General features: G+C 25.7%; 2 protein-coding genes across 2 annotated transcripts; one reads left to right on the forward strand and one right to left on the reverse strand.

The window, feature by feature from the left end:
* Positions 1 to 16,042: 16,042 nt before the first annotated feature.
* On the reverse strand, positions 16,043 to 17,644 carry EIN_507210 (hypothetical protein; the record flags this gene model as incomplete). The annotated part of the gene is made up of 1 exon (XM_004259563.1): positions 16,043 to 17,644. The coding sequence occupies one exon, from the start codon at positions 17,642 to 17,644 to the stop codon at positions 16,043 to 16,045; it is 1,602 nt and encodes a 533-aa protein (XP_004259611.1).
* Positions 17,645 to 18,462: 818 nt separating this feature from the next.
* On the forward strand, positions 18,463 to 19,362 carry EIN_507220 (hypothetical protein; the record flags this gene model as incomplete). Its single annotated transcript, XM_004259564.1, has 1 exon — positions 18,463 to 19,362. One exon carries the CDS (start codon positions 18,463 to 18,465, stop codon positions 19,360 to 19,362), a length of 900 nt encoding a protein of 299 aa, XP_004259612.1.
* Positions 19,363 to 25,356: the final 5,994 nt, after the last annotated feature.

A 25,356-nucleotide genomic window follows, 5' to 3' on the forward strand; every position in this document is an offset into this window, starting at 1 on the left:
ATATTAATAAATATTAAATATAAAATATATTTATTTATTCAATATGACATATTATATAAATTAAATCAATATATAAAAATGTAAAACCAAATATTAATTGGAATTTGATAATAATAATAAAAACAGATTGTTCAAAAAAAATTACAATTATTATTTTTTGTAAATGTTGTCTTCAAAACAACAACGTGGTTCAGAAAGTAAACATCTCAATTTAACTGAGACGACCAAATATGTGTGCATTACATTATTTAATTCAAATAAATTTGAACCAATAGTATATATATTTTTATTGATTTACTTGTACTTTTAAACCATTTTTTATTTGGGTATTAATTTATCTGTAAGCATATATTATTTTTTATAATAGCATTTATCGTGTGCATTCGGCTTTTTTTATCATCACTTAAACTGAAATAATTTATTATCAAAATTTTATGAATTAAATTCATTTATTGTGTATTGTTTGTTAATCTTTGTGTTTCCTTCTTTCATTACCAATTTTTTAGAAATTGGTATATTTTTCACAATTTGTGGGGTGTTTCAAAAAAACTCTACAAGGAAAAACTTACTAAATAATTGCCTATGTGTGTTGTGCAAATGTGTTATTACAAATATTTATCATTATGTTCTTTATATCATATTTTTCATTAGGTAACAACAATTGTTTAATTCAAAAAAAAATCATAAACTTAGTCAAATAATTATGAAAACACCGAGTTATTAAATTTTTAATTTGAATAATATTATTTAAAATATACACTTTTAGTGGTTTTGAAAAAAAAATGAGTCATTTCACTTTTAAAAACAATCAATAGTATATTTATTACATTTATTAATTACTTTATATAATTAGATTTATAACCCCATAATCTTATTCCTTATGATTCAATTAATTCAAAACATACAAACAATCAGTAAGTGTAATTGAATTGTTTGTATGGTGGGTTAAGTATGAATAAATTTTTGAAAGCTTTATATAATTAAATAATTATAAATTTGTTATATTTAATTATTTAATATGAATCAAATACTTTATAATTCTAATAGTTAATTAAATAATTTAAATTTAATAATAATGAGTAGTTAAATAATAGGAATAATGAATGTTTGATGTTAATAATTCTTAAATACCTGATAAAAACAATGACAAATATTATTTATTTTGATAAATTTTTGTTATCGTGTTTCAACTTTATTCACAAAAGACATGTTTTTATTTTTTTAGGGTAATTTTCCCATATTTTCAATCATAATAATCTTATTATAATAATTGTTTTGTACAAATGGATTTTTTATTTTCCAAAAATACTTATTAGAGTAATTTTCCCGATTTTTAATCAAAAACAAAAGCCGCAATTAAAATGTTTGATATTTTCGATGCTTTGTCCTGTTTTCATCCGCCGACACGTGTCAGCCACAATTAGCTTACCGATTTTTTGGCTGGCCAAAGAAAATTGGTCAATCGTGCTTGAGGAAATGAACATTTACAATTTTAAACATAAATGAGTCATGTTTTCCACAAAAAAACGTGTTATATTATTATTTTGTTACATATACTAAAATACAATTTATAATTTTTACATTAAAAACTGTATTAAATTATTCAATAAACATTTCATAGTCAAACCTCTATCAAATAAAACAAATTCAAAAAAATGAAAATGGTCTCTACGGACCAAATACAGATCGAGGTGCCAGAAATTTATTGGGTGCCAGAATTATTTTAAGACATGAAATGAGTTTGGCACCCATTTCCAGATCAATTATTATCATGACAAAAACAAATAATAAACAAAAAATCAAAACCCGAATATTTACATCAATCAATCCTCTAATTTTTTGGCACCCATTAAATTTTTGGCACCCATTAAATACTCTATCTGTATCCACATTTATCACGCATTTAAAATTATCTATATTCGATATTATGTGACTTATATTAAATTTTCATAAAAGTGTCTTAAAAATAAAAGGTTGTTTATCCAATTTATTTATTTTTTGTTATTAATATGTTATTGTTATATAGGTTCACTTTTGAGTTATAATTTTAATGATAAATAACCAGTTTAAATATTTTTTTTCAATATATAAAATAAATATATTTAAGTAAAAATTATATAAAGTGGTGAAAGTATTTATCGCATTCTAAATAAATGTGTTATTTAAAATGTTTAAACAAAACAACAATTTTTACATAGTTTGTTGTAATTCACAACAAAACAATAACTACATACAATGAACAAATATAAATTGTTTATTCCATCAAGTTGAACTTTGATTGATTTCAATTGAATTCTGCCTCGATCAACAATTTTGATCAAGTGATATTTGATTGAAGTTCAACAAAAAAAATATTTTTCTCCTTTGCTTTGATCCGTTCTCTTTATTTTTTGGTCAATTTAAAATTAGAATGTTTACAAATAAACATAATATTCGGCACTTTTGGCTCATCTATCTCCTAATCACTTTCCGATATAAAAAACGAATAGAATTTGTCATTTTTTATTTTATAGGATTCATATCAAACAGAAAAAAGAAACTCTAATGTGTTAAATATTTAAAATCTGAGCAAAAGTGATGCACGGGCTGCGACACAAACAAAGTCGTTTCGTTAACAAACAGTAGTGTTTGTGTTGTGTGTGATTTTGATGCAAATTGTCGAGTCTGTGCGTCAAGTGGCGAGAGAAAAATCAACACTTGCACTAACAGGACGCACCCAGACGAGAGTGGTAAATGTGTTCCATGCGACACACAGTGAACAACAGGATGCAAATGCCAAACTGGTGTTTGTGTCAACTACAATTCAAATGGAGTTATTGATGAGTCTGATGGAACAACAAAGTGTGAGGCGTGCTCTTCTTTTAACACATATTGTTATAAATGTTCATCTGCATTTAACAGAAAGTGTGTGATGTGTAACAATGGATATTACCCAAACGAAATCGCTATCTGCTTTCAATGTAGCATAATCAACACAAATTCTACGAGTTGCAGCCAAACAAAAAAAGAAGTTCTTGGTGTGCAAAGACCCACAGTACTTGGCTTTAAACGGGCTTTTTTCAAATTGTGAAATTGGGATTTACAAGAAGACTAACACGACTTGTGAAAGTTGTTATTTTGCAACTGAGTACAGCAATGTGTGTTCAACACTTTCTGTAGGTGTTTCTAATTGCACCTCTTGTATGGCCCACTATGTGTTGAATGGCGGGAAGTGTCAGTTGTGTCCAAGTGGGAAGTATTACAATCCAAAATCAAAGAGCTGTCAAAATAATGATGTAAATTGTCAAATTCAAGTCGAAGAGTCAACTTGTCTTCTATATAACAGCAACTACTTTTTGGCGAATGGCGTTTGCCAACAAACAACTCGATGTCAAAGTCCGTCCAACACCACAATGTCTTCGTGTGACTGTTATGACCATATTTCAGTCAACTCCGATTGCAAAGACAATTTGACAAACTGATAAAACCAAAAAGTTGAAAAGGGAAATTCTGTTTGTATTTATTGCAACAGTGCCACCCAAAAAAATTATTGGAAATGAATTTTAAAAATTTTGTTCCAACCCATTAAAATTTCAAAAGCGGTGGTGGAAAAAATTAATTCAAATAAACAAATAACATTTTAAGGTTTATAGAAATGTTATTCGATAAACCTTCAACGATAAATATATAACGTCAGTTACAAAAATAAAGAAGGCAAAAATAGCAACATAAAAATGACCAATAAAAAATGTAAAAAAAGTTAAAAAACATTAAAGATTACTTTTTCATATTCTTTTATTATTTTAGACTTCTTTGCAATGTTTAGCAAACATAAATTATTATAATGAGTCAATTAATCATACACAACTTCTTGTTCTTATCACATTTGTATTTTTTTGGTTCATTTCATAAAATTTTAAAATAGTTGTTTGAAAAATGTGAAACTGCTCCATTTCTTTAATGGGTATAACAGTCATACCTCTAATTGACTCATTTCAGTGCCCATTCCTCCGTGTTAACAAGAATAGAGATCTCTTGTCGCTACCGTCATACCTTATACTAAACATTTTTAACTATTGAAAATCAAACATAAAAATTGGCTGATATAAAAAATTGGTTTTAGGGTATTATTCTTGCAGCTAAAGGGTTTCTTGAGGATAAGGTGTATCCTCTGGATTAAAGCTATCCTTATTAAAAATTATTTTTCTGAGGATACAAAAATCAAATCCATAATGTTCAGTTCCCCATAAGGCCCACTTTCATAACTCAAGTTATAATTTACACTTAATATTTCAAGTCAAAGTTCAAATTTTAAATAATGGTAATAATTTGTCATAAATGCCAAAAAATAAAAACAATCAAAAAAATCGCCACAATAATCAATAAACACAAACAATAATTATAACTCGCTTACTTGAGACGGGAAACAACAAAGTGTAAATTAAACTTGTTCATATTATGATTATATACTTATTGAAATTATTTCCGAATCCGTCTTTATAACATAATAATTGAAATTTAAGTTTAAATTGATAATTGTTTTTTAATCAAAATGAAAATTGAAAAAGTCGAAAACACTGATTTAATAAAAATGCAATTTTAAAATAACAAATTTATTAATAATCTTGTAATTTATGCAATTATTCAAATTTATTATAATAACAAAGTTAATCATGTTGTGTATATTTTAATATGATTGTTTCATTTTGATATTAACTTGTGTTTTAAACAGATTTACAGTTCTGAGGATGGCAATTATTTTCTGAGGATGACAGAAATAGAAAGTTTACACTTTTACATCTGTCTGAAATGTATATTGAGTAAGTTAATATTTTTAAATATGGGAACACGTCATTTCACTTTTTAGATGTTTAAGTCCGTGTTGATAATGTCTGTTTGTTACACGAATTACCATCCTCAGAGATATTTATAGCACTGCCACTATTGATTTAAAATTCTATAAATAAAATTATGAAAGAATTTCTATAAAGTGAGTTTTTGTTAATTGATTATATCAAAAATCGTCAAAACACAACAAAAACGCCAAATAATATATATAATTGATTAATAAATTGAACACATTTTTATTGAGAATTGATATTGTATAAAAAAAATAATATAAACATATATTTCGTGTGTATATATGTTTTGAAAAATAAATAAAACCGTCTAAAACAAAAATGATTTTATTTTAAAAATTTGTTTATTTATCAATCGTTGTTTCATCGATCTTCAAAACCTCTCTTTTTGAATTTGCGCAAATACATAAATTGTCATCGCATAAAGTATACGTTATTAATACGTTATTTGCTATCAATTTTTATTGTTTGAAATATCATGAATTGATTTATAATAAATTATTTTTGTGAAAAAAATTAAAATTGTTTGATTAATTTGTTTTGTGATTTTGATTAAAAAATCGACTTTTTCGATGAATTAAATTAATTTTTATTGTTTTCATATGAACCAAGGTTAGTCAAGTGGTAAATCAAAAAATAGAAGTAGATTATTTTTTGTAAAAATCAACTGAAAGAATCATCTTTCAAAAAATCCATAAATAGCATTTTTAAAGAAAATCATGTGTTTCAAAATATACCTTTTTGATCTTAGGCAAAAAAATCGAAATTGAAAGAAATTATGTTTAAGATATTTACCATCCTCAGAAAAATTAACAATCCTCATGAATCCCTTAAAAATTGATCATTTTCAGTAAAAAGTCATATTTTTCTCAAAATTTAAGCTTAAAAATGCAGGTTTGGTTTTTAATATATTTTTCCGCTGGGTTTTTCGAACCATGATTTAGCTTCTTTTTATTGTGTTTTTTGCGCCTATTTGTGAATACAAAAATTGGCCTTGCCCTTTGTTGATAGCCTTTTGGGTGTAAGATATGTTAACTTTATGCTAATAATCAGTTAATAAGATGGTAAAAGTATAGACCAAATATTTTTATGAGTAAAGTGGTAAAAGCTTTGTGATGTTTTTAATTCAAAAAAACGTTTATTATTGTGGTAAAGAAAAATAAAAATCCTTAAAAATACTAAAATAACGGGTAATAATCAAATAAATTAAAGGGCAACATTTTTGTACAGAGGCGTGTTATAATAAAAAACAAAACTCCTGACTATGATAAAGAGTGAGTTATTGAAAAATCATCAATGCTTAATGCTGGTTTGTAAACACGTCATAATAAGCTGTAAATTGATACATATATTGATAAAATCGAGAACAAAATATATTATTTTCATTGCTATCAATTAAACACAATCGTCTGAATATATCATGGAGTGTACTTTGAATTTTTCATTCAAATTACACGTTTGTGTTTTTATTTTTGAATTCACAAATAAATATATTTGTTAATGAAACAACAACATACACAACAACTTGATGTTCATGTTTAATTTTCCATTATTTTCAGTATAATTAAAAGCTGAGTATTTAATTGAGAAACTGTGTTTTTTATTGTATTATTAATTTGACAATATAAATAATATAAATAATTTATTAGTTTCGTTCGTATATATATTTCACTGTATATAAATCATCATCCTCTTCGCGTTGTAGAATTAATAATAACACATCAACAACAATCCAAAATTTCAATATATTTAAATGTTAATTTTTTTATAAATATTTCAATCGTTTTCAAAAAGACTATTTTTTGTTTTTTTGATTTTATATGTATTATAAAATAAATGAAACAACATTTATATTAAAAAACAAATTGATATATTAAAACAACTCAATTCACTCATAATCAGTAGATAGCAACGTCAGCATAAAGTAATAATAAATAGTTTGATCGTACCGTGGCAGATATTTAAACTCCGGGTGTCTCGTAATAAAATGTGGTAAAAGAAACAATTTATACCACTGTAAGTCAGACAGTAATCGAACGATTTTATTTTGCATACTTTTCGTCTTGTTGTATAGAATTTATAAAATGCTGTATGTTGTGACAAGTTGTTTTGGTCGCCTATCCCAATATTTCCATTGAAAATGTGATACAAAGCATTGTTACTTGTCTAGAGGGTATTTTATTTACAACCTCCAAACACATTTAATTGGCGACTGAATAGCATTATTACATATTTTGAGACTGAGAGTCGACTTTTTGAGATTAAAGGCTCTTCAACAAGTAATATTTGTTGCCATTCATATTTCTTTTGTTGATAATCTTGAATTTTTCTGGAGTTTGTGTGATGTATGAGTGAGGGACTGGATGACAGAAGACTTGGGACTGGGTGTGGAAATGCAGAATCATTGCCGACTCGATCACAAGCCGGCCAATATCACAATTTACAGTCTCTTTGTTGTTATTTTATCCAACGTATTTTATAAATAGCATGTGTTCAATGTTAATAAATAAGAAGAAACAACCTTGTGGAATGGTGTGATTGGTTATTAAATTCACGTTTAAATAATGAGTTGTCTTTTTTCTATTTTAATCTATGTGTTAGTTATCGATAAAAAATGCGATAAGTTATTGATATCACGTTGAAATACAAACACTTAGGATCTTTTGTGTGGTTTCTATTTTTCTTTCATGATTTGAATGTGTTTTTATGAATACTAATTGTCTGTACAATATTATTAAAACTAACTTTAAACAACACCAATTAATAAATGTGACTTTGACTTTTTAATTCAAATTAAAATACAACGCCATTACTTTTTTGTTGTTTATTTTTATACACGATTTTTTTAAAAATGTGTATATTTTTATTTAATAAATATAATAAGCTTTATTAGAACAAATTGAGTTGATATTTTTAATTAAAATCAAACAGTGTACGTTGTGCTATTTTCAATATTTTGACAACTGAATTATAATATATTTTAAAGCTATCTTATACTATTTGTATTGTTAATTGCAATTTGTTTTTGTAATTATTTTTTTTAAATAATTAACTGGTATTTGAAAAATCATAAAACTAAAAATATTATAAAAATAACAACTAAAATGTACATTATATACAACAACAAAACAAACATATTGATTACAATTCAAACACAATTAATAAAATTGTAAAAAGTAAAACCCTTTTGTCGTACTATAAAATATTGTAAACACCACAATTAATTTATTATAGAATATTTTTTTATTTATTAAAAACAACAGGAACAACAAATAATTGATTGATTTTATGTTTATTTATAAATCCAATATAATTACAGTAGTGGAATAAACCCACTTAAGTGAGTAAATTTTGTGAAACTTTGGTTGAACTTTAAGCCAAAATAGAAAAAACTTAAGTACCACCCTTTATAAATAGAAAAATGGTTTTGATTGGGTCTTTTTTTGTTTTTCGAGAAAAAAGTCAAATTTGCTCGAGATGAAAAAAAATATTTGAAATGGTTTTTTATTTTAATTAAAATAAACTCAAAATATAGCTTTTGTTTTTTACAAAATTCGTTTTGAAAAGTATTTTCTTTTGACAAAAAGAAGCTCAAAAAGTGAAAAAAGTGAAAAAAGTGAAAAAAGAACAATAACAAGCACAATAGACAAGCTTGAAAATAAAAGCAGGATTGAATTGGTGGTCTTTTTTGTGCACATTATTTCAATGATTGTTTTTTAACAAATAACATTAAAAAAATATTTCATAACAGTTGTTGTTAATATTCAAAAGAAGATGATAGAAAGATAAAAAACATAAACAATTGAATTGAAATAAACGAGAATTTAAACAAAAACAATGACAAATAAATAATATTTAAGGAACAATTGGTGAAAAAACGGGATAATACAAAGAATTGAATTTTTTGGATTGAAATTGAATTGATTATTTTTTAATTTATAAACTTCAAAGTCGGTATTTTTAAATCAAAGTTTTGAGCTTTTGTTGAAAACTGTTTTAAAGAAACATTTGGACCAAAAAAAATAAGTTACATTTTGTGTAAATCGTAAAATGTGGGTTTTTACACAAAAATGTAAAAATCGTACACTTTTTGGTCAAATACCAAATGGATTCTGGATTCGACAAGTTTTCCACTCAAAGCATTAAAAAAACGGTGTTTAAACTTGAAAGGACTTAAAATATCATAAAGTCTTCACCAGAACAAGTTAACATAGATACTGGCCCAAGTTTTGCAAATGTCATGGAATAAATTTAAATTAATTGTTTTTTTCTTTTTTGTTTTTTTTGTTATAAAAATGTTATTAAAATGTTATTTTTAATAAAAAATAATTTGTTATTATTAAAATGTTTTTGTCTTATAACATAATATCAGTTTTTTCTATTTTTTTGTTATTTCCAAAAATAAAACCAAAATTTACTCACTTAAGTGGGTTTATTCCAAATTAAGTACTTAAATATTGCCACTGTATTATTGGATTCATAAATAAGTTCTTTATACATCGACTTATTTATATTTACTCCAAAATCAAACTCGATTCGAATTGGTTGTAAAGAGAAAAACATAAAAATGTATTTTTAATTGTTGAAACTCATTCACTATTAAAAATCAAGGTTAATTTTTATATATGAGAGAATTATAAATAATGTATGATATGATATTGACATTCTAAAAAAATAACTTAACTAAGAGTTCTTCTATATTTTTCATAATCGAATTGTACATATCCACCAACTAGATCGATTATATCAACACTTGTATATTTTGAAAAGATAACAATCAACCCCTCGTTAATTAACAATATTTAACAATAACGTTGCTACAAGACTCTGTTGTATTCATGTTTGTATTTTATAAAACCCAATAACTTTTGATTAATATATTTCTTTTTTTTTGTTTAAGTTTTATAAAATGAATTTCGTTGTCTGATTTCTTTAACATTCATATCATTGGTGTTATTTTCATTAAACACACAATCAAAAAGAGGCAAATTTTCTTTGTATGGTTTTGCGAATTTGTTTATGAATAGATTGAGTTCTTGCATTTTCCAACACACGAACAATCATAAACTTTGTATTAGCCGAGTTGCTCTTTATACGAAATGTTATTTACAAAGTTTTTATTACATTATTATTTTAAGTAATTTAAAAAGAAATTATTAAATCAATTTAAATAATATTTAGAAATTGTGGAACAAGCAACACATTTTCCAAATGCATCGTCGAATTGTACCCATTTGCACACACTTTGCACTTTCTCGAAAAGTCTGGTGAACATGGGATGAAAGTTATGTAAAATGATTTGCATGCAACACACACTTTGCTTAATAAATCATCAAAACTGTCAATTGTTGCACATCTTGTGCAGACACCAGTTGATGTGTTGCACTACTTATTACAACTTGCGTCACAATCAACATGTGTGTGATTTGCAGCTGATGGATACATCCCACTTTGACAGTTGATGCACTTTCGTTGGTCTGTTTCACACTCAGCACTAATTGTGTTAATAGCTTAACAAGTATCACACTTGTTTGTGATTGATGATGTTAGAACATATCTTTTTTTAACCCAATGCACATTCCTGTTGTTGTGTCACATTTACAACGACGTTTTGAGTCACAGCTTTGACACTTGAAGTCGCCAGATGTCTTTGATTAATACACTGCCTTGCATTGTTTACATTTCTTTGTTGAGTCTGATAAGCATGTGATACAGTTGACGTTAAACATCAAACAGCTCTCACATTAGTCACTCTTTGTGTTTTGAAACACGATATATTTGTAACACACTGATTGTAAATTTCATTACTAGCAGGTTTGTTTTTATCTTTACAAGTTAAGTTTTTTGTATATCATATCAAGTTCAAAAAAAATTAAATTTGTGTTTTATTTAAAACAGTAACAGTATTGTAAGGTTAATTCGATCTAAAAGATCTTAAGATCTTTTGGGTCATGAAATCTCGAAGGTCACCTTAACTAGGGTGCGCAACCGCGAGAGTAATTTTTCATTTTTATGAAATCTTTTTTTTCATTGTAAGAAATAATGAAATATGTCATTTAATTTATTTATTCATAATAATGAGCAAAATTCAAAAATTTGTCTTAATAGTGAAACGTGCAAACATTATTGGAATAAAAATAAATAAACTTTTTATTTGTCTCAAAAGTTGATAAAAAACAAATAATAATTAAAAACAATTTTTTTGATATTTTGTATTTCTTATAAGACAAATTAGAATGATTGAAAAAAATAAGATAACAAAAGAAATTTTTGTTTTTTAAAATAATTAAATAATTGACAGCAAATTTTATAATTTGGTATAAAGAATACATTGTTTTTTTATTTCCGAATAAGTTGTAAAATTCTTTAAATACAACACAAGCAACAGAATAATGAAATTGCAAAAGGTGTTTAAAATATTAAGACACCGTTTAAAATGCTATATGAATAATGTAGTAATAAACATGATATACACAAAATAACAAATGAATCAACAATTGATTTTTAAATAAAATGATACGAGTGATTTTTAATTTATTTTAATAAAGGACGACTTTGACATTCTATTGATTCAACTAAATACATCAGTTAAAACAAGAAGTTTTCGTTTTAAGAGATCAATTTGTTTATTGTAATAAAAATAAATAATAAAAACAAAGATGATTAATTGTTGAAATGAAAATAAAAAATGTTACAACAATCTCTGTATGTTTCAACAACTTACAGTCACAAGAGACTATTGTTTTTTTTGTTGAAATTATTAATGTGTATATAATTATCAATGAACCAAAAAAACAATAAACAAGAAACAAAAAATTACAGAGAAATTTATAATTATTATTAAGGAAAGAAATTTGGTGTTGTTTATTTGCTATCGATAATATTGTATTATAATGTAGATAAAATATAAAATGAAACATGTTTTGGTGGTAATCTCTTCAACAATAAAACGTTTATTTATATCATTGAAAACATTTATTTAAAAATAATAAAAATCATGAAAAATACAAAAAAAGTTGTCAAACAACTTATAATATCATGTAAATGATCAAACTAAATATTAGTATATAAAATTTCAAAACAAAAGCAAGAAACAATATCATTTAATTGTCTTTTTAACTCAATTTGTAATTTTTTATAGTTTAACAAGTACTGTTTTTCCAAATACTGATTTTACTTATATTTTTGCTTGTTTTCTTTTGTTTTTAAATGTCAACAATAATGAAAAGTATTGTTGTTGTCATAATATAAAGTCAATATAACAATTATATGAAATTGTTGGAAATATTGAAATAATATCATTTATTCGTAGTGGTAAAAAAGCGCAAATATTGGATTTTTAATTAAAATGCTAAATAATTTTGGCATTAAAATTTTAAAGTAAAAAAGTATTTTTTAAAACTAAAATGCATAATTACAAAAATAATATATTTTTTGGTTCGTTTTTTTAGCTTTGATTTTTTTGGTTGTTATGGCAGATCTTTTAAATAAAATCTCAGATCTCGAGATTTTGTAGATCACGATTAGTAGTAAAAATAAAACAATTAAAGCAAAGTATGTTTTTGTGTTAAAAAACGGGCAAACAGCAAATATTTTGCAAGAAGGCGTGAGTCGACTTATTAAATGTACTCTTACAAAGAGCGAAATGACGTCCACACAGCCAAGACAATTTATTATAAACAACTTTTATAATAAATTGTATTTATTAAAAAAAAATAAATACAATTATTTATTGTATTTATTATTTTTATAATAATAAATACAACAACCGACTGCAGAACAACAATTCGATGTTCGAGTCTGCCAATCGTGGTGTTCTTTTCAATTATAATTTGTCTCGTTGTTTTTTTATTTGATGAAATAGAAGTTGTTTGTTGTCGAATTCTTTTGTTGTATTTGTCATCTCACACACAAAAAATCCGCCCAACAACAACACCACTTTCTGTTGTTATACGCGATGTTTGAGCGTAAAAAATCAAATTTGTCAATTTGTCTAAGTTCTTTTGAATTGAAAAAACAAAAAAAACAAAGATTTTAAGTGAAAAAAAAATAATTTTGAAAAACAAAACCAAATAACAAAAAATAACCTATTTTTGTTAAATAAATAAATAGAGTTTCCATACTGACTTTAGGAGAGCTTACTCAATTGGGTCATTTGAGTAAGCAGAATATTTTATTTTTAGAAAAATAAAAATTCTTTCAATTAAAATCTTTCATCATTGTTTCACCAAATGATTCACGTTTTTTTGTGATATAACAACAAAATAACAAAAAACTTTATAAGTTTTAAGCTCTTAATTTGTGGAATGTTAAAGTTTTACAAACATCATACGGAAAATAAACACATTTCAAAGTGTCAGTTGAACTTTTCAACAAGACATTTGACGATGATAATCAATTAAATAAATCTTCGAATTCTGCTTTGTTAAAACATGAAAAATTTATTGTCACTAAATTTGTCAATAAAATTCACGCTTTCTTTACTTTCGACAATTTCCTTTTCAATTTCATCATTATCATTGAAATTATATTTTATTCCATGAAATCAGCACAACCTCATTTTGTCGAAAATGTTCACCAAATTAGTTTTTGTTAATGTTTTGACTGGAATTTACTAATTAAAAATTGACTCATTCCAGTTGAAACAATAGTGTTTTCATTAACTTCCATTTTTAAATCACCATTACCATCAACTAAATCAAATAATAATTGTGTATTTGAATTGTAATAAGATTTGAAACCAACAACTTCTTTTTGTTCCTTGTTAGATTGGGTTGTTTGTCTTTAAACTTTGTTTATTTTTGGCCTTCCCGCTTTCTTTGTTTTGTTTCAGTGTTAACCAAAGTTGAGTTGCGTCTAAGCGTTGGCTTCTTCGATGTTTAATAGTCAATAATTATGTGTTTGGTGTGTTTGGTTTCTTTTGTTTTTTTGTTTTTATTTAAAAACAAGTCTAGTATATTTTTCTGATCGTCAAACCATATTGGTACATTTGTTGAGGTCATCGTGTCTCTTTTTGAAATTAAAGTAATTATATGATTATTTGTTAACATTAAAACTGTAAAAGATTCAGCCTGTCAAATGACAGCTAAATTCAAAAAAAACTATAATTAGTTAATTGATAAAAATAGTTTTTTACTTGAAAATCCATCTTTGAATAAGCTCTCCTTAGTTGTTTTGTCCAATTAAATTATTTTTATATACAGTCAAAGTCGCTTATTTGTGGGTTTTCTTGCATAAAAAGCTGTCTATTTGTAGGGTTTGCTAAGAATTGGGAAGAACATTATTTGATTTATTATAATTATCAAAAATAATAAAAATAACCATAATTGAAATTTTTAAGTCTTTTACTAAGTCTGTTTGTAAATTGTTGTCCACTTGACAAAATAAATACACAAAATAAGCCTTAAAAAATAGAAATTAAAAAAAAGTTGTAAAACTAAATAAAATCAAAAATAGTGTTTTTGGAGATTTTTCAACAGTTTCCCGTAATATTCCAGTTTTAATGGTCCAAAAATTTACTATTACCGTTTTAAGACTGAATTAATATAATTAAAGATATGAGATTAAAGTTTCGACGAATACTAAGGTTTCGTTTAATTATTTGAATACTATTTGAATAATATTGAACAAGGTTCTTAATTATTTTCAAAAAATCGTCCAAATATAACTCTTATATTTAATTTATACAATGGTATCATAATTATTAATTATTAGTCGAAACCTAAGTACCACATATGTAATTATCAATCAAAAAATTATTATTAATTATAGTATTTTTTTAATAAAATATAAAAACAATTATAAAATATTGAAACCATTTTAACAAAAACTTAAAATAATTAGATTAAATAAGTTAAAAAAATACAAAAGAAGTCTTATTCCATTTGAGTTTATGTTTCAGATACACTCAAAAATATAGTTTTTAATTGATTCCAATTAATTATTCAGTTTCGAGAAGATACAACCTATTTGTATGTTTTGGTTTGGATTGGTCAGTTAACCCACAAATAAGCAAAACCTACAAATAAGCAACTTTGACTGTATTATCCTATAAAAGAACTACGGCTCTATATTTCGATTAAAAATAATAATAATTAATTAAATTTTTATTGTATTTGAAATGCCAATGTAATTTCCTTTTCAAAAAACTCCAAGAAATCACCCATTTCGTTTGTGTTTACAAAAATAAAAGTCTTTTCTTGATGAACTTTCATTTTAAAAATTTCGATGTCTTCTTCAGTCACTTCTCTATGAAGATCCCCTTTAGTAAACACAACTAAAGACTTCACAGTATAACTTGCGTTGTTTCTAAGTGTTTTATACGTGGTTTCAGCAAAATTGAGAGACTCTCGATTGGATAAGTCAATTATGAAAACTTCCACTATTTTTGAAAATTCTGGAACCACCAAAAATTGTGCTGCATTTCCGTATTTTTCAAATGTAAAGTAGTTCATAGCCCCACCTAATTCAAACGAAAATCCTTTCAAACCATTTGGATTTGTTTGAATCGCCATTTTGTCAATTAAAGTTTGTTTACCGCTTTGTGGAGAACCAATGACATAAACAGTCCAATTATAATTTACGTTTAATTGACATGAAAACACAGAACCCATTTCTGGAATTAAAATAGTTTGAAAGATCATACATCACTTTTTTAGGCAAAATTACAATATTAATTAAATTGTAATTAACATTTTTTAAAAGTACTAATTTACTTTAGTATATTTATGAAATATTTTTAGTAAATCAAAAAATAATTAATCTATATAAATTTATTAGATTATTAATATACTACACTTTTAATTACTCAATACATTATTCTCTTATTATAGAATAAATATTTAGTTTAGTTCTTTCTCTGATGAGAGTCATCATTTATACAAAAGTTTCATTAAATCCGATTTGAGCAATACCAAAACTTCATTAAATAAGTTTGTTTTTTACATTTCTAGCTTCTAAATTATATTTTTGATAATTTTAAATTAAAATATTTGTAATAGTAAATAAAGGGAAACAAAAATTAAAAAGGTTTTAAAAATTATTAAAAAAACATTGTCACATTTTAAAACAATCTAAATTTGACAATGTAATTGTTGTATGTGAATTAATTTAAGGTTTCTTGTTTATTATTTATTTTAATATAATGTAGATGTGTAATTTACTTTATATAAACAAACAACGAAAATCATTGAAATAATTAAAACTTAATAAATTAAGAAAATGATAGCAAATGTGATGATAATGATTCCCGAACACCCAGATTCATTATCATACCAATCAGAGTCATTATATACCCCATCTAGTACAGGTGTTTCCTTAACAGACTCCATAAATGCATTATATAGCAATTCCATTCTTCCCTCACCAGGTGCCAATGTCTTTGACGTGTTATACAGTCCAAAGCATTGTTCGTGATATGTGTGATAGTTATAACTCAATTTATACTTCACAAAAGTTTCAATAATATCTGTGACCCAATTTTCGCCTCCTTTGTTGTTTTCAAACATTCTGAAATTGGCTCCGAACTCCCCAATAAAGACTGGAACACCAAAGAAAGCTTCAAGTGTTTGAATAGACTTTGTTGATATATCCAACTCTTCATATCCAGCACCATACGCCCAACTGTTGTTATGGACATCAACAATAAAAGCAACTTCATTTGTTGCGCTCACTATTTTTAAGTCCATAGTAATGACATAAATATGACCCTCAATAGGTAAGAATGGATGATCGAGAACAATCGTAGCATTTCCATTGATTGTCATTTTCCATCCGAAAGTGTTATCTACACCATAATTACCATATAATAAGTTATTGTTATTATCAGTACTCGAAAAGACTTTAAATGTTGCATTTGTACTTTCCTTATCAAAATTGAATTGCCAGGTATAGTCTATTGTATTATTACTGAAGTAATCATTGATTTTGATGTTATCAACAGTCACGCATGTGTTAATTCCATTCACAAATTTTAAAGCGACCCAATACGTGTTCCTGACAAATTCAGTGTCTTTGGCATTCCAATAGATCTTCTTTTGTACCCAAATACTTGTGGTGATATCAGCAACTTCTTTTCTTATTGTGTATGCATAGACGTCCTTCCCTCCATATAACAAAATGTGACTATTTGGCCAATAATACTCGTCATTCATTGGATTACCTGTCATCCCCTGAAAAGTGTACCACCCTGGGGTGTAATCGTGATATTGGATGTTCCAGTTATTATCTTCTGCTTTAAATAAGTTCTTCCAATTTTCTATAGTGTACATTACACCATTTTTTGTATATCTCTTAGACGGTTCTAAAGACAACATGTGGTGGTTATCGACTTCTCGAATGGTCTTTATTAACTTGGAGTAGAAGGTATTCAACTCTTCATATGTATTCTCTTCTGTTTGATTGAACCTCAAACAAGGTTCATTAACAGGATCATACCCGGCTACACCTTCTTCATTATTATACCTTTTCGCTATATATCTCCAAAGGGCTATTAGGCGATTCTGTTCATCGTTTTTGTTGTCAAAGAGAGTGCCTGCACATTTAGAAAGATACCCCCCTTGTGGAATATGGAAGTTAAGAAGAAGTCGAATATTATTCTTCTTTGCTTCAGCTATTTCAGTGTCGAGCCAAGCAAACCCACTCTCTTTGTATTGATACGGTAAGGTGTCACTCTCAAACATTAAATAATGCAAATACATCCGGACTGTATTGAACCCCATTGAGGAAATATCCTTGTAGGCCTCTGGTGTGTGTTCGGGTATTATTCCAACAGTCGTATTGGTGTATGACTCGATGTGGTTACTCATCGAAATCCCTTTGATATAAAATTCTTGTTTTGTTTGTGTGTCAAAGTATTTACCATTCTGAACACGAAGAAATGATAAAGTGGGTATGATGTAGAAGAAACAAAGTAAACACAAATAACTTTTATTCATTTATAATATTCAAAAGTTCTTCTTGTTTTATAAAACAAGAAAAACATGATTTTGTTTGTAATTGAAATAATTTAACGACAGATTTGTAAAAATAAGATTTGGACTGTATTATATAGTTTATTTTATCATATCATATAATTGCAAACTTCAATTTAAGAAACCACACATTTATCAATTATCGAATATTAAATTCGTAAGATTCTTAAATAATTGACCTATTAAACACAATTAAAACATTTAAATTATCAATAATGTTTATTATCAATAAATATTTTGCTATAATAATTGTCGTAATTATTTATAGTTAAGTATAATTATTTTAAACTATAGTAAGTTTATTAATAATTAATTAAAAATAATACTTATTATACAATATATATACATTTATTATATAATATAGTTCTATTTAATGTTGTATTTCCAAAAGTCATAGTACTATTAATTATAATTGCCAATATTATTAATAAATAAATACAAAATAATAGATCCAAATTTATTATATCAAAAAAGCTAAAAATGAAAAAATAAAAATAAAAAAATAAAAATAAAAATAAAAATAAAAATAAAAATAAAAATAAAAATAAAAATAAAAATAAAAAAACCCGGTTAAACGTGACGGTACTATTATTTTACCAATTTGATAGAACCCTATTATTTAACTATTTTTTAACCCACTTTATTAAAAACACATGTGCGCACAGATTGTTGTTGATGTTTTTCAAGACGACGTATCCGACGAACAGTTTTTATTAGAATTCAAAGAATTTGATCCGTTATATGCTGGGGATGGTGCTGGCATTCTCACGCCAACGAATGGGTACATATGCGAGTTTAAGACGAAAGGGGACGCGCAACGAGTCATTCAAAAATTTAAAAAGTTGATGTTTAAAGGTGTTTCTATTTCATTTAAAATCGACGAATTACAGTCGGTGAAGAAGTTCATTAAGTTCTATGGCATCCCAAAGGACACAACAACGGACGAGTTCAAAAAGCTCTTCATTGATTATGGAATAGTCGATGTCCGTCTTTTGTACCAACCTATTGTTGTGAAACCAAATAAGAAGTACGTCATAGTGAAGGACATGAAAACAGTAGAAAAGATACTCAGCATGAGTAAAAGCTTCGGGAACAAGAATTGGGTCTTTAGCATCCCAGCAAAGTCAATGCAAGTCGATGAGTTGAAGAGAGTGATGAACTCCAATAGCGATAAAAATGTTCTCTTAAACTGTTTGAATGAACATCTTGAAAGTGATGGGAAGGAACAAAGAGAAAATGATGATAAAAAGACTCGAAGGGAAGATGACCAAATGGAGGAAAAGAAATGCTTTGTATGTGGAGATGAGGAACATAACGCGACGAATTGCCCATTTAAATTGAATTATAATATCCAAAAGGAAAAGGAAAGGAAAGATAAAGTGAATGAATTACTTACAAAAGATCAATACAAAAAACTCCAAAAATTGGTGGTCGAACTCGTTAATAAACAGAAGGATAAAATCAAAGAAGAAATACTCAAAGAAATGAAGGAAAATATTCGAAAAGAAATGATGGAGGAAATCACGAGAAATTGTAAAGAGTTGGATGAATAAGTATTTGATGTAAACTGTTTTTTGTTTTAAAAATAGAAATAAAAACATTGTAATTGTAAAAGAATCAAATTGTGTGAAAAGTGTGGTGTTTGGGGATGAGGTTCCGTCGTCTTCCTCTGTGTATTGGTGCTCTTTTTCGTTGAATATTTTTGGTTTTGTATTTTTCATACATCGCTTGCTGCATTGACTCATCAACTTTGTAATCATCTGATAACTTCTCTGTTATTTTTACTGCTTCATTGTAATATGTTTTCATTAATTCATAAGCTTTTAAAAGCGTGTCAATTCGTTTAAACTTCTTCTTTTTTGTTAATTTCTTCACAATCATTAATTGTGTAAAATAGAAGTCAATAGGAATAAACAGTTGTAGCATCAAAGATGTTTTGGTATCTTCTTTAAGATTTGAATGTTCAATTCTGAAATAAATGGAGTTTAAATTCTTAAGAATAAATAATCGGGGACTTTGTGTGGAAAACGACTCGTAAAGTTTTTGAGCTATCGACTCAACAGTATCAAAAGTGAACTTTTTGTTCTGATATGAAACTTCCAAAAAATCCAAAAAGGAATTTTCACTCGAAAGAATGGATTGAATATTCGATGAAAGTTGTTCGTCCTTTATTTCTTTAATTCTTTTAAATCGATTATCAGTCATTTGCAACATAAATAACCAAACTTCACTTTGTTCATTTAATGAAAGTATTAGTCTTTTTGCATCATTACTTATATCTTCTGCATCATCTTTTTGATTTTTATTGGGTTGTTCAAAATCTCCAATGCACAATACAAACAAAGCAACAAGTAAGAAAAGTAAAAACATTTAATTAAATCTTTAAAATGAATTGTAAAAAAATAAAAATTCAATGTAAACAAAAAAAAATCAATTGTGCTGTTAATTTGAGGTTATTTTGTACCATTTTTTGAAATTAAATAAATTTTATTAATTTGTCAAAACTAACAATTATTGACAATGTTTGTATTTAAATAAATATATTCAAATTGAAATTATTTTTAAATTTGTAAAATATTCATATTATAAAAAATATATTTTAAGTAATGTATTAAAATTGGTAAAAATTATTAACAAATGTTATTTAGACAAACATAATAAATATTTAAATGTGTTTAATTTTTAAAATATTTTGTTATTAAAATTGAGTTGAAATAATAAAAATTAATAAAAAATATTTAAAAATTAATACAAATTACCATTTAGAAAATAATAATTGACATAAAACATATTCAGCCTTTATTATAATAAGTATTATACTTTTTATTTTGATATTATTTGAACCAATTAAATAAATAGATTGTGGTTGACTTTTCAAATAACAAATTTTGTATTTTTAAAAACGTTCTTTTTTCAAATGTTTTATTATTATAATATTTAAATTGTTTATTGGTTGAATAATTTAATTTGATTAATTATTATCAAGCATATAGAATGGTCCATTTCTTGACTTCCAAATTATTTTTAAAATGGTCAATTGAAAACAATATTTATTTAAATATAAATATTTTTTTGTAACTTTTTCAAAACAAATAAATATTTTTAGATCAACAAAAATATAACCTTTTACATAAAATTATTTAAATTGTGTATAATTTAATTTTGAAGTTAACAACGATCTATTTTTGATCGGGAAATTACAATTGAAGTATATTAAATTTAAACAAATGTGGTCTGTTCTTAACGTTATAAAAATGTTGTTAATCTAATTTATCATACTTTCTCTTCGTCTTAATCGAATGTATTTCTTTTTAATCACTGTTTTATTATATACTTCGAACGCATATTCAGATTTTGAGCAACCATTAAATTTAAATGGTCAAATATTTCTTCCTCTAACAGGTGATCTACAACGTGATGTTGATATGTTTATTGATAAATCACTGAATTATATTGAAATTTTGAGAAAACTTATTAGTCACTTAAAGTATTACAAAGACATATTGGTCCCACGTTTTTTAAGATCGGTTGAGACGAGTTTAGCAGCAGAAAAGGCCATTTTGAAATTAATTGAACTTATCAAAGGACGTGGCGGATTTAGTTCAAATGATATGGTTAAACTTTCAGAGTTGATAACTATCACATTCTATCCAGTAAATTCAAGAACTCCACATTGGTTTTTAAATGTTAACATGTTAGGAATGATGCAAAAAGTCAAAGATTCAAAATTAACAAGAGATCAAAAAGTGATTTTTACTCAAGAATTTTTAATACCTAAATCATTATATTTATCGCTTCTTAAAATATTAATGGATTTATGGAGAAACCCGGGATACTTTGGAAATCAAAGACTGAAAGATGCAATTGATAGACTGAGGTTTTATCTTGATGAAACGAAAAAGATTAACGAAGAAGCTTTGGAATTGTTTGGTGCAAACGAAAGAAAACAAGAAAATTATGCAAGACAATACAGAGAAGCAAGTGGAAGATAAAAACGAAACATGACAATTAAACAAAATTGTTAGTGTTTTGAAAATTGGTATTTTTGAAATAAAAATACTTTTTATAATAAATAACCAAAAGTTATTTTAATTTGAGTTGTAAAGTTAATAAAATTATTAAATTCGTTTTTATAGAAAAAAATTAAAGGTTTTAGAAGAAAATCTTATTAACATTTTATTTATAATTGTATATTTAATAAACAAATAAACTATTTAATTTTTTTAAATTAGTAAAAACTGATATCAATATAAATAATGAGTAATTGTGTTATACTTTTAACTACTTTGTCAACATTATACAATTTTAATCATAATATATCAACAATTAGTTTATCTTTCGAAAACAGATTTATTTTTTTATTAAAACAAGTATATACAAAAGTATTAAATATATGTGTTAATGTTTACATTATTATCAATAAACATTTTATTTTTTTGATCTGTATTAAACTCATATTGATATTTTTTGTTTAATTTAATGTTTTGAAATTGTTTATTCTGAACAAAAAAATAAAGGTTTTCATATTTAATAAAATTAAAGTAATTAAAAAGTGCCAAAAATGTTTATAAATCAAACGTTTTATTTTAGAAATTTAACATTTTTCTATGTTGCGGCAATGTTTACTTTTATTAAACAAACATTGATTGACACTTTGACACAATCAATTGTTATTTTTATTTTAATAAATTAACATTAACCAATAACAACCATGACAGATTTTTTGACTTTTTTGACTTTTTTATCAAAAAATTACGAAATTTTACAACTTAAAATAAAAATAATACTTTTATTTATATATATTATAAATTTATTACATAACAGATTTATTAATATTATATTTTTTTCGAAAAAAAAACAATATTTTGTTTCCATACTACTTTTGAGGATATGTTTTTTAAAGAATTAGTTAATTATAACTTTTATTTTCTTATATATTTGTTGTTTTTAATAATGTGTTTAATGACCAAAAAATATAACTTATTTAATTAAAACCCATTTACTTATTAATGTTGTCATATTTATTATCAATTATATTTATATTGAATTTTTTTCTGGTTGATGCTTCTCCGACCACTGAACAATTAGAGAGAGTTGCTGGTTTATTAACTTCCCACAAAGATGAAAATAGAAATTCTATATTACATATAAAGTTTCTCATCAATTTTTTAGTAATATACAATCTAGTCGAGCACAGCAATTTTAAAAGAAATCTGGAGACTCTTTGGGAAAAAGAAAATGAAAAACTTGATTTAGTGTCAAAATACATTGAAGATAAACCTTATTCCGAATCAAAATTTATTGTATTTATCAGAAGATTTTATGATATTCTAAAAGAAGGGAGTTACCCAAATATCATAATGAAAGTGTTGAGTAATTGGTTTAATGAAATCAAGAAAATAAAAGCAATTGAATTAACACCAGATTCCCCAGACTTTGAAGTTAAAACCAAATTAGGCCAATGTTTAGAATGGCTTAGGAGTTTTTTTGGGGTATGATCTTGAAATGGTTTCAGAAGTCAAATTAATACCTTTATTCAGATTTTTACAACAATTAAAACAAACAAAAAAGTTAATCAAAAACATTATTTTGGATTTAAATCGTGGACTCAAAGAAATGCCTACTAATCAGCAAGTCTATATAATTTATCAAGAGAGATTCTTTGAAAAAACTAAAACCTTGGAACAAGCACACGGTCAAACTGAACAAAAACAAGAAGAAGAAGAACCAAGTCCAAGTACGTCTAGACTCAGAAGAGTTTTTTCATTCAAAGGAAAAAAAGGAACCTCTCGAAAGGGGAAGTAAAAATTCGGTTAATGATATTAATTATAATTATTTCATTATTGATTATAATATATGATATATCAATAATACTTAATTTAATACAAACATACTTATATTATGTTAATTATTATTATCAAATTGATTTTGTTAATTGTTTTTTCAGTAAAAAAATATATACAGTAAAAAGTGTCTTTTTGTGGGTTTTTGTGTTTGTGGGTTACAGGAGGCAGAATAATTACTTGACAAAGAATAAATTGATTGACAGAAAGATGATTGGCCAAAACGCCCAATTAACGATTTTTGGTTAGTTGTTTTAGGTTTATTTTTTCGGGAATTACCACTCATTCTATTTTTATAATTAGAAATTACTTGACAAAGACTAAAAACAGCGTTTTATTTTTCCAAAAACAAAAAATGGAACTGAACTCGATTAAGAAACGTCTTTTCGAACAATTCAGTTCTGGATCTCCTCCAATTCGCCAATTGTGAGTTTGAAAGGCTCGAGACTCTAGTGAAGCGCGTCAATGTTACTGCCGTAGACTTGGTGATCTCCATGGTATAATACATGGAAGTTGTCACAAATACTGGCAATTTAAATTTTTAGAATGGAATGTGTTACCCCGAGTTTCCCGATAACTCGATTTGCTATAACAATTCATTGATATGACTGACCAACACCGAAGTTTCAATTGAAGAAAAAAGCTTTCTTACTCTTCCTTTACAAATCAGATACAGTAACTGTCGCTATTTTATCGGGTGGAGCAAAGAGTCGTTTGATGATTGCTGCATTTGAAAATATGTTAGAAAATGCACAAAACTCTCAATTAAACAATTTTATGTGTGTTTTTAAAAGCACGGTAAGTGCTCTTAATGTCACAAAGCTTTCACTTTATAAAGTGGAAACAATCATGTTTATGCATCTTCACAAAACACAGAAGGACATTTTAGGCATTCTAAACAGCCTTTTTGGTAATTGTGACTTCTTTGTTGCTTTGGTTTTATTTATTCTGTGACTTTCATAATTTTCTTCTCCATCTTGGCTTGGTTTTTCACTCCATTTTTTGGGAGTTTTGAACACATTTCAAATTCCAATTATTCGGTTATGAACTGAAGAGACATGATATCTCAAGCTCTGTCGATATCATGTCTGAAAAGAGAGTATAAAACAACAGTTTTTATCGGATAACAATTCTTTTTATGCTTTTTTTCAAATAATTTTTATGTTTTTAAGGTCAAGCATTCCTGTTATAATTATTACTCACATTCCTACTTATAGCAAAACCAAGTTTATGGTAAAACAAATGAATTAATTTATTCGAGAAATGTAAACAAAATCCCCTAATGATGGTTCTCAAACCTTAATAAAAAATACTCTAAAATTTAAAAATAGAATTTTGTCATCCCTTTTTTCTTTGTCAAGTGATTTTTCAGCCTTCTGTACGTCTATTTGTGGGTCAATAGACCAATCAAATGCAAAACCCACAAATAATTATTTTGCTCTTGAACCTTGAATTTAAGTACACTTAGATAAATAATATAGTTTTATTATAATTAAAAAAACTACTATATTTTCTATAACACTGATTTTTAATGGAAAAAATGTTGAATAGAATTTACTTCACAATTCCATGATAAACCCACAAATAATTATTTTTTCTCTGTTTAAAAACCCACAAATAAACACTTTTTACTGTATATATATTATATAGTTATAATAAATTATAACTATATTATATAGTTACAATAATATATATAGTCATGCG

The sequence above is a fragment of the Entamoeba invadens genome (assembly GCF_000330505.1).
Source record: "Entamoeba invadens IP1 unplaced genomic scaffold scaff_1105074724819, whole genome shotgun sequence".
In the NCBI taxonomy this organism is placed as follows: domain Eukaryota; phylum Evosea; order Mastigamoebida; family Endamoebidae; genus Entamoeba; species Entamoeba invadens.